This window comes from Xyrauchen texanus, chromosome 31, assembly GCF_025860055.1.
Source record: "Xyrauchen texanus isolate HMW12.3.18 chromosome 31, RBS_HiC_50CHRs, whole genome shotgun sequence".
NCBI lineage: Eukaryota > Metazoa > Chordata > Actinopteri > Cypriniformes > Catostomidae > Xyrauchen > Xyrauchen texanus.
Window position 1 is genome coordinate 26,255,362 of NC_068306.1, and position 11,518 is coordinate 26,266,879.

Here is an 11,518-nt window from a genome sequence, read left to right on the forward strand (position 1 = left end):
ACTGTTCTCATTGGTGGAGCAAAAATTAAGAGAAATTCTCTCATCATTTACTCACCCTCATGCCGTCCCACTTTCTTTTTGTGAAAGTATTACTTTTTTCTTCAGCAGAACACAAGCAAATATTTCATATCATCCTCATAATACAATTGACTGAATGGTGGCTAGAACTCAGAAGATCCAAAAAAGACATAAAGGCTGCATAATAGTAATCCAAATGACTCCAGTGGTGAAATCCATATATTGTGAAGCAAAATGATAGGTGTGGGTGGGACACAGATCAATATTTAAGTCAATTTATACTATAAACATCTACCTTTGAGGCTTTGACCAGCCCCAGCCAGTAGGTGGCTGAATGTAAAAGTGAAAGTCACTACCACGCCAGAATGTGGAAGTGAATGTGAAAGTGTATCTTTCACCCACACCAATCATATCACTTCAGAATATCTGGACTGGAGTCATATGGATTATTTTTACACTGCTTTTATGTCCTTTTTGGACCTTCTGAGTTCTGGTCACCATTCATTTGAATTGTATGGACCTACAGAGCTGAAATATTTTTCTAAAAATCTCCATTTGTGGTCTGCCTAAGAAAGAAAGTCATACACATCTGGGATGTCATGAGGGTGATAAAATAAAATTGAGTATATTACATTTTGAGTGAACTTTGCCTTTAACATAATAGCTGGCTAAATTGAGTCTGGAATGTCAGTTCCTGTTTAAGCTTGTTGTATAAAGGCAATATGACACTCTCAGTCATGCACTGTGTTCATGTTGTATTGAATATTCAGTAAAGCAGCACTCTTGCTCGTGTGATATCGCTTACACTACACAATTAAAGCAATACTAAAATGCTGCTCTACATTTGACTATTTTTCTTTCAGAGATGGCCATTTGAAAAGGTTGCATCGATCTGATGAGCACAGCAGTGCACAAGTAATAACAATGTAAAAGCACATTTGTTCTCCGTGGTTCTCAACAAGTTCTTCTGCTGTGCGATAACAATCACATTACAGCACGTTAACCATGTCAAACACTGCATTTATTTTAAGCAGTGAGACAGAACTGGCGCCTTCCATCTACGATCTATCCCTGTGGTCAGGCGTTCTGCCAGACAGACCATAGAGTGCCTAAAGTGATGCTGTAGGCCAACACGATGAGCAGGTAGACCCTGAACAACAGGATGTCCAACACGTACCCTACCTGCAGCCACTCCTTAGCAATCTCTCTGCTGTCGTCCTTCTTCTCCATGAAATGACGGATGTTGGTGATCTCTTGCAGGATGCTGTCCATGACAGGAGGGCAGCTGTCCCGCACGGTCAGACCCAAGCCCAGGCTCCTCCCTGTCTCTCCGGAACCCTCGCAGCTGTGATGGCTGCAGCGCACTGCTGAAAGAATCATGGTGAATCTCAATGCTGATTTCAACTACAAATACAGTGGTTACAGTATACTTTGCTCTGTCTTTTCCTACTGTTTTCCTTACAGGACACTTTCCACAAATTTGGTACATTTTAATGTCCCTTCATATGTATAAATGCATTACAGGCACAAATTTCATGATTTTTTTTGTTTTGTTTTTTGAGAACTATAAGCTAGATAAGGCCAAACTGTCCCGGGCCATAAGAGAGGCAAAGCGTGCACACACACAGAGAATCCACAGTTACTTCCAGTACAGCTGCAACTGTGTGATAATACACACCTGGTCCCTTATCAGGCTAATTAAGCCTCCGAGAGGGATAAAGGCCGACGACAGACGGTGGTGCGACGACAGAGAGATAGTTTACGGACATGTCCGTCATGTGTGTGTTTGTGTATTTTAAGTTGCTCATTAAAATATTATTTATATCGTCAAGCCGGTTCTCGCCTCCTCCTTTTCATTGATCCCCTTACAGTGGACAAAACAAAAGAGATGGTTGTTGACTTTAGGAGAGCACAGAGTGACCGCTCTCCGCTGAACATCGACGGCTCATCTGTGGAGATCGTCAAGAGCACCAAATTCCTTGGTGTTCACCTGGCGGAGAACCTCACCTGGTCCCTCAACATCAGCTCTATTATCAAGAAAGCTCAGTAGCATCTCTACTTTCTTTGAAGACTGTGAAAAGCACATCTCCCACCCCCCATCCTCACTACATTCTATAGAGGGACTATTGAGAGCATCCTGAGCAGCTGCATCACTGCCAGGTTTGGGACTTGCACCGTTTCAGACCGCAAAGCCCTGCAGAGGATAGTGAGGACAGCTGAGAAGATCATTGGTGTCTCTTCCCTCCATCAAAGACATTTACACAAAACGCTGCATCCACAAGCAACCAGCATTGTGGATGACCCCACAAACCCCTCACTCAACCCTCCTGCTGTCTGACAAGAGGTGCCAAAGCATTCGGGCCCTCACGGCCAGACTGTGTAATGGCTTCTTCCCCCAAGCCATCAGACTCCTCAATACATAGAGACTGGACTGACACACACACACACACACACACACACACACACACACACACACACACACCTGTACACCATCCAACTTTTGCACATGTCCAGAGTTGCACTTTCATTCATTGTCACTTTATACCTGGCTGCTACCTCAATAACTACTATGTCTATAGAACACTATTTCAGTGTATGTTATGTTTACATTCCGCATTTTTAGAAATTGTCATCTTTTTGCGCTACACAGATTACAAATGTGTACTGGTCTCTTACTGTGCCTATGGTCCTGTTCCTTTAGTTATTTATTGTACTGTCCCGTACTTTTTGCACACGTTTGCACGTGCACTTTAAGTAGAAATGTTATGTAGTCTGTGTAGTCTCATGTGGTTCTGTGTTTGTTCTGTGTTGATTTATGAAGCACCATGGCCCTGGAGGAACGTTGTCTCGTTTTGCTGTGTACTGTACTAACTATATGGTTGAACGACAATAAAAACCACTTGACTTGACTTAATTGCAAAATTTAGCGGTTTAAAGGTTTTAGCCTGTCCAACCTCTTCTCGACTGTATCCAACAATTAAAATAAGTCATAATTCTGACCTGATGTTAAATTGTTATCCAATTCAAGCCATGGTCATATTACACTTTGCACTCCATTTACTTACATTCAAACGCAAAAGACCGGACACTCAAGATCATGTGAATAAATGTAGCATTTAGCTGTATATCAAAGGTCAAGGTAGGCAAACTTTCACTTGCGAATTCTAATGAAGAGAAAGCGTGTGATCAATAGATGATTGAAACTTCACACCCTGTCCTCTTGGCTCATATATTTCAAAGCTGCCGTTTTTTTTTTTTTTTTACAGAGAAGTGAGTTAATGGTATATTTTTCATTGTTATTTTTTATTTATTATTTATTGAACCAGAAGCCATTGAGTGCTACATCATATCCTGTTGGTTGTAGTGTCCAAAATAGGCAGAGGCTATTTGCACTAAGTGCAAATATCGATAGCTCTTACTTACACTAAGTGTAAGCAAGCATTAAATTGCCTTACAATTTATGTGCTGTAGTAAAATTGTTTTGATGTCATAAGATAGCATTGTATGAAGAACAAGGCAATAAGTGTTTATGCACTCATAATCAGCCATTTTACTTGTGATATGTGTGAAAGAAGTGAATAAATATCATCATTGTTGTATAGCCTCTAATGTCCATTTCACGAAACTGCTGTGATACATAGAATGAGCCATGTAACAATATGTTTGTGAAAAGGTAGGTAATGTGAATTAACAAGACCAGTTTGGTTCTGCATCAGAAATGTGCTACAGTAAAATTACCTGGATACCCACCTGTGTTCATGTTGTTCTCTTTGTAGAGTGGGAGGTCAGATCCCTGAGAGAGGAGGGAGCAGAACTTCTTGTTGCGAATGCAGAGCAGGACTGTGGCCTTCTCAAGCACCAGGTGTTTGACCCACTGGGGCACATGGGACTGCAGATCCTGTTTGTGCACCAGCCTCACGATCAGTACAGTCTCTGTCAAACTGATCACCAGCAGAGCCATGCACACCACAAAGTACACACCTATACTCCAACAAGCACCAACATAAATACACTTACTATACATGTATTTTAGATCACATTGGATTTCACTTGGTACCAATATAAAATATTTTTCATCTATTTACCAATGAGAGGGGTCCCTATGGCAGTAGCTGGAAGAGTGTCAGAGACGATGATGAGAAAGACAGAATAGCCCAAGAGCAGAGTGATCTTGAAGGACACCCTCTCTCCACTGTCTGGGGGCAGGTAAAACCCAACTATATCCATTATCATCAGGAATATACTCGGCAACAACAGGTTGACTGTGTAGAACAAAGGTCTGCGACGGATCACAACCTGGTGATTGTAAGGAAAAAGAAAAATACTGGGCCATGAGCAGGTACATTTACAACAAAATGTTAATGTATTTTAAAGCTGATGTGCATCATTTTGAACCTGCCTCATAGAATCATGTTATTATACCCGCATTTTTTCCTAATAGATTTGTACATGGCTCGTATTGCATCAGTTTTCAGGTGAAATGAACACTGAAGGTGCTACAACGACAATTACTTTTATTCACTTTCAAATAAATCCAGGGTAAAAAGGCAGATTATCAGTTAACGTTTTTGCATTTTCCTTACACAATACTATCTTATGACATCTAAACACTTTTACTAAAGTGCATGACTTGTAAGGCGATGTGCATTTTAATGTTTGCATTACACAACCAACTGCATTTGCAAGTTGTTCAAAGTTCATTAAGATTCAGGTTAGCTCAATGGATAGAGCATTGCAATTGCAACGTACAGTGGAGTACGAGTCCTGCTGAACATGTTAGTAGACACTTGAGCCGAAGGTTTCACAGAAGCACCATAAAATTACATGGTTTGCTGCTTCAGCAATTACATTTTTTATCTCACATTTGCTTTTTATGACACTATTGGTTAGGTTTAAGTTTTAAGGTAGGAAGGTATGTTTTGTTTATTTAAAACGGAACGAGCATTAACCTTCAAAACCTAATCTGTTTTTCATCTCACGTTTGCTTTTTATGACACTGTTGGTTAGGTTTAGGTTTGAGGTTTAGGGTAGGGAGGTTTTGTTGATTTGACACATGATATAGCATTAAAGGAATAGTTCACTCAAAAATGAAGATTCTCTCATATTTACTCATCCTCATGCGATCCCAGATGTGTATGACTTCCTTTCATCAGCAGAAATGTAGAAAGAATTTAATTTTTGGTTGAACTATTGCATTAACCTTAAAACCTTACCTATTTGGGAGAAATTTGAATTGGCTTTTAGTCACACGCAGTGGACATTTCACCTTGGAACTGCAGCGAATTCACCTTGGAACTGCAGCGAATCAGAGCGTGTAGTAACCACGGAAATACATTTCGTGAAAATGTCATCATAGTGATGTAATTTCCATGAAATCGGGATGGTAATTTTTCGATCCAAAAATGTCTTATCCCAAAACGCAGAAACAACTACTGTATCAGTAAACACTGTGGTTCTGTGCTTATGGGGCATTTTTGTCTTGTTCACCATTAACAATATCTAAACATTATAAAAACAAGACAAATTTACTTTAGAAGCATATAGTATAAGATAGCATGTCTTGTTTGCAGAAAACTCAATAACAGTTTTGTAATAATTTATTTTGATAACAAGAAAAATATATTTTCCAACCTATTTGATTAAAAGTTAACAAGTAACAAGTTTTTTTTTTGGTAACCCACTGTTCCAACCCAATTTTGTTAGATTTAGCTAAAAACACGCTGTCCTTTTCTGCATATCACTGTCCCCTACGCCCTATTGCGGGCCAGTCCATCACTGATCGGCCCACTGGGAAAACATCCGGTATGCCAGATTACCAGTCCAGCCTTGAATGAGGGTATGGATAGATACAGGCGATCCAGGTTAGATCCTGCCTTTTGTCCCACTTTTTCCCATCCTGTTTCCTGTCTCCACTATTAATATTTCCTTTAATACTAAATAAAAATGAACATAAATGTTGATTATCTCACAGTGAAGGTCAGGGAGTTGAGAGAAAGGTTTAATCCAGGTAAATTAACCATGGTTTTACAATAGTAACATTGTAGAAACCATGTTTTTTGGTGGAAGTCATAGTTTTAATGCAATTACCCATGGTGTTACTACAGTTATATAGTGTTAATATAGTAACCATGTTTAATTTTGTGGTTGCTATGATTTGACTACAATGGTGATACTATAATTACTGAAGCAAAATCATGGTTCATTTTTGAATGGGAAGTTTCGGGTTAGGTTTAGGGGTAGGGTTTGGTGTAGTGTGTATGGGTCTATAAATAAACACAAGAAACATGCTGCTGTAATTCCCCTTTACTGTACTATATGTTAGTATAAAAAACATCTAACACTACACAGGATGCTTTTTGTTGCTATTAACTCTTAGCGTAAATAACATCTATCACAATTTGCACTAAGTGCAAATAATCTCTGCTTTATGTTTATTACAGTAAATAGGACTTCTGTTTATCCTTACTGTAGAAATATTGCATAGGTGACATTTTTCATTTCCAAATGCTAATGTGTGGTGTGCCTTAAATTGGTATTACTAAGCTACTTACATGGAACTTCATTTCGGCATAGTAATCATCATTATCCAGGCTGAACTCTTTGTAATTGGAGAGTACTTCAAGCAGCTCCCATTCTCCCTGGTTCATGAATACACTCCTGTCCTCCATTATATCCTTAGGGCTTCTTATTAGGGTGATGTTGATGTCTTTAGCTACGAGACAAGATAAAGCTAAAGGTCAGTTCATTCAGTTTAATCATGTTTTTCTGGGAAAAACTGGGGATTTGTTTGACTTTCTTGCCTTAAAAACAATGCAGCATTTAACCCACTTGTTCTAAGTTATCTGTACTGAGTTTATTTTTAGGATGCCAGAAGCTGCAATGAAGTATGTGTAAAAATAATAATACTCATTTTGAAATGAATCCCTTCCTGTCCCTTTAAATTATTTTAATATGTTCCACTGAACAAAAGACATTCTTGAAGCTGTATTACTTTGTTTTACTGCAGATCATATGTGTAATTTTCAGAAATCTGACTGGAATGCATTCTAGTAACATTGTTTCTGTTTGGGGTAGATCTGACCCCTCCAAATAAATTGTAGAAAAATACAACTATAGAAATGAAAATAAACAGGGGTATATCGTATGTGAACTGCAACAGTGTGTACTGGTCAGAGAATCTTAGCATGCAATTCTAAGCATTGGATTGTCTGAGACATTTACTGTACATTTTGATGATGATTTTATCCAAAGTGACTTTCAAATGAGGAGAACAACAGAAGCAAATCATCTGTCACGATTCACTGTTGTCTGCCCTGTGTTTCTCCCCTGTCATCTGTTCCCGGACTACGCTTCCCATAATTCCCTGCTCTTATCACTGCCAGCTGTCCCTCATTGATCCTCACCTGTGTTTAATGTTCTCATTAGTCTTTGTGTATTTATTGCCCTGGTTTCTGTTCAGTATTGTCAGTTGTTGAATGTATACATGTCTTGTTCCAAGCCCTGTTCTTCTGAGTTACCTGGTTCATCTTTTTGTTTTCATTAAAAACTGCATTTAGATCCTCACTCCTCGTCTACCTCTTAACATCATCCAAGGGAGGCAGTAGTAACACAAGTGATGTAATACAAGTTTAAAAATTATTTAGAGAAGTACCCCTAGCAGGGAGGGTGAGAGGTTTTATTTATATATATATATATATATATATATATATATATATATATATATATATATATATATAATTTATTTTATTGTAGTTTTTAAATAAGGGGTTGGGTCAAATGCTCAAGATGCTTTTGAAGGTTGTTAGAGAACCACCTGTTTGGGTGAATTTTGAGACCCCAAACATGTAATATTGCTTTTTTCACGTAGAACATTTGACGTGCGTTATCCAGTTTGAAATTTTGTTTATAATACCTTTTTATGAGATCAGAAAAGACATGATGTATCATCCTCATACGTAAAATGTCCTTCCTATTAAATGCAAACTGAATACTATTTTCAAGCTACTGTAATCTAATGATCTTGGGGTCTTTCAAAACCCCAAAAAACATGAGGGTTAAATAAAGCCTTGTTTTAAAATGCCATCCTAATGTCTGCAATAAATGTGTTATTTTGGAAGAACAACTTGATGCTTGTCTGTCTTTAAATTAGCTTTTATTCTTCAGTTTTCTAAATCACATTTTTCACAATCCTTTTAGACATCCTAGACTCCTTGTGTAGGAGGAACATTCTGCTGTCACTGACAGAAAATGACAGCTCTCTCAAGACAATACTGAATTTTGTGTACGTACTTGTGTGTAGCCAGCTCTGGAAAGTCAGGCTGCATTTTTGGACATCAAAGGGAAAGTTGTAGATGTTGAGGGAGCAGGCAGTCACCACCTGGATGGGCTTATAGTTGCGTACAAGCCCGTCATGGCCTACATATACATATGGAATATCGGGAGACTTTCCTACATCCACACTGCAGAGGACATAGAAAGAGACCATGAAGGAAATAGGGTTTGGCTGTATGAAAAAACTTGTAACATTTTTAAAAGCTTCACATGTAATTAATGTGAAAACAAATTAGTGCAATATTGGTTAAAGAAATAGTTCACCCAAAATTGAACATTTTGTCCTTTATTTACTCAGCCTCATGATGTTACAAACCTGTATTACTTTCTTATATCCATGAAACACTAGAGGAGAAAGTCAGAAGGATGTTGAGGCTGGTCTTTTTTCCATGCAGTGAAAGTAAATGCTGACTGAGGCAAACGTTCTTCCTAACACATCTTTTTGTGTTCCACAGAAGAAAGAAATTCATACAGGTTTGAATAAACATAAGAGTGAGTAAATGATGGCAGAAGTTTCCTTTTTGGCTGAACTATCAATTTAATATAACTGGTGCAGTGTTCTAAGAACGCTGCTGTAAAGAGCTGGCATACATGAAAATACTGTTAAAAACAATTTATGAGGCTCATCTTACGTCAGCTCTACTCACAATTCATTGATAAGAATATCTGGAATCCAGACGTTGATAGTGGGAATAGAAATTTGTTTGACATCATCAAATTCTTCAGGATTCCACACAAGGAACTCATCTTTCCATTGCTTTTGAAGTGAAAAAAATGTCAAGCACAAAATAAATATATACATTATGAGAGAAATGATGATGTTTAAAGCTTTGAATTTAAATATTTGTAGATGATGCACCCTGCACAGAACTCTGCATTGGTGCATTCCAATCATTCATTAATTCACTTGTTAATACTTACAATGCAAGAGTAAAGGCTATATAATGCGCATCTACAGTGTGTGTATGTATATATATATATACTACCAGTCAAAAGATTTGAAACACTAATTCTTTATTATAATGTTTTGTTTTTTTACATTTTAGAATAATAGTAGTTATCACAACTATGGAATAATAGAAATGAATCTATGTTAATTATGTTGTGACTAGACAAAATCCAAAATAAATAAAAACTGTGATTTATTAACTCTATATTTTAGCATCTTCAAAGTAGTCACACTTTGCCTAGAATTTGCAGACATGTACTCTTGACATTTTCTCAACCAACTTCTCGAGGTATCACCCTGAGATGCTTTTTAAACAGTATTGAAGGAGTTCCCATCTATGTTGGGTACTTATTGGCTGCTTTTCATTATTATTTGGTCCATGTCATCCATTTCAAAAACGTTTTTTTTTTTTTTTTTTTATAATATTTTTGTTTTGTAATGAAATAGGCTAAATGAATATGGTGGCAAAATCATATTTTTGTCTACAAAATTTATTTCAAATATTGAAGCATACGCCTTCAGATCAAAAGATTTTTAAAATATATATATTATATATACAATATATAAATAAATATTTAACATTTTAAATGAACCTTTCATTTTCCACCAACATACCTGTCTGTACCACACATATGTTGTCAAGACCTGGTTCTTCTCGTCCTGTGGTGCACAAAATATGTGCAAATATTAAAATATGAATGCAAAATACAGCTGTGAGAGACCTTTATACGTTCAAATATATATTTACTTTAATTGTTAAAAACATGTTAGACTTCAACCCACCACATTGAGAATAGCATAAACCATTAGGTCAATGGCCACAGTCGTTGACTGTCTCCAGTTCCTCACGGGTCGAACTCCTTTCTTATATCCGGCACTTAAAAACTCATTCAGTCGAACCAGCGTGGCATTGGCGAAACGCCCAGAGTTAGTGCCCAGCTTTTTCACTGTACCAAGAGCAAAGAGCAGGTTCTTATCACTTCATTGACATTAAAGATAAATAAAAAAAATACCAGATAAAGAATAAAAAATACATTAATTTATAATGATAAACAAAAACGGATATATTGGCAGCGTCTCAAACCCAACTGAACTGTCATACCTCAGCATGCTTGCGCATCGCTCCTGTGATTTCCATGTCGGCATTTCATTAGGTTTTGAGACATATAGGCTTTGAATAACGGGATCGTTTAACGTTCAGTGTAAAAGAAGGCCGTTCCTTTGTTTTTAAGCTCAAAAGCGAGCTGTTCCCAGGACCGAATCAAAAGTTTTTAAATAGGTTACCTGAGCAAGCCATCGCCGCCCCGTACATGGAAACGCAGAGAGCTGTCCAGAGTGCTGAAAATTTCATTTTGATGAGTTGTTTGGCGTTGCTTTGTTGTAAGAAAGCGTTGTTCTAGCTTTGGGCTGCTCCTGTCCAGTGCTGCGCCCGGAGTCCCATTAGTAATCTCTGTACTTCACATTACCATTCAGGCTGTCAATTACAGCACTTAGTCCATCCGCCCTCTTCTGCATCATCATCCCACAGCCTAAGCAGTCCCAAAGCACTTCGGCCTGAGTAAATGCCCCAAGAGTCATATATAAGAGTATTAACTAATCAAGCCTTACAAGTTACTGTGTACATTGTGCACTGAAAAACTAACAAGATAGGCTACTACTTCTAATAATTACTCTTAAACAATTGGTAAAACTGTAAATAGTTGCCTATTATTGTTTCATTTAAATTCTGTTAAATAGCATCTGTGAGTATGCTTTGTAAGGGATGCTCTAAGGACGCAGCATGCTAGTATGGCAATGGTGTATCTATTAAACAGTTTGAACATAATATTTTTTTTCTGCAAATCGATTATGTTTTTCTCCTCACACTAAGTTAACAACGGGGGTCATATATCGGTAACAGCTACCTTTGACATTTCATGGGTCATGTTTCTCTAGAAAGTTCAAGTCCATTTCCATGAGCACTTAGGCATTACACTGAGATCTAATACTGAGCCCAGCCATGATGAGACTTAATTAGCCTGGCAACAGGCAGTTGATTAGATTAGTGTCAGGAAAATATTATCTGAATTTTGAAGAGAAATTTAATTGTCGTTTTCTCTGACTGGACAGGCAGCTTTGAGAAGCTATGTAATGAAAACATAATGTGGTGACGTGCAGGTGATTGCGGTTTATATTTCTGTAAGGAAACTGGAACTTGATTTATGATTTTGTTACAGGGGC

At 37.6% G+C, this 11,518-nt stretch overlaps 1 protein-coding gene across 2 annotated transcripts; it reads right to left on the reverse strand.

Annotated features, from left to right (window-relative positions):
* Positions 1-327: 327 nt before the first annotated feature.
* On the reverse strand, positions 328-10,649 carry LOC127624564 (5-hydroxytryptamine receptor 3A-like). 2 transcript variants are annotated; one of them, XM_052099343.1, is made up of 9 exons: positions 10,583-10,649; positions 10,082-10,245; positions 9,914-9,958; positions 8,997-9,106; positions 8,308-8,477; positions 6,570-6,730; positions 4,104-4,314; positions 3,769-3,999; positions 328-1,382 (listed from the first exon to the last, which is right to left on the reverse strand). In XM_052099343.1, the coding sequence occupies exons 1-9, from the start codon at positions 10,647-10,649 to the stop codon at positions 1,096-1,098; spliced, it is 1,446 nt and encodes a 481-aa protein (XP_051955303.1). In that variant the 3' UTR covers positions 328-1,095. The 2 variants fall into 2 exon arrangements, with proteins under 2 accessions (XP_051955303.1, XP_051955302.1); XM_052099342.1 differs by having other exon boundaries at positions 328-1,385.
* Between the last annotated feature and the right edge of the window lie 869 nt (positions 10,650-11,518).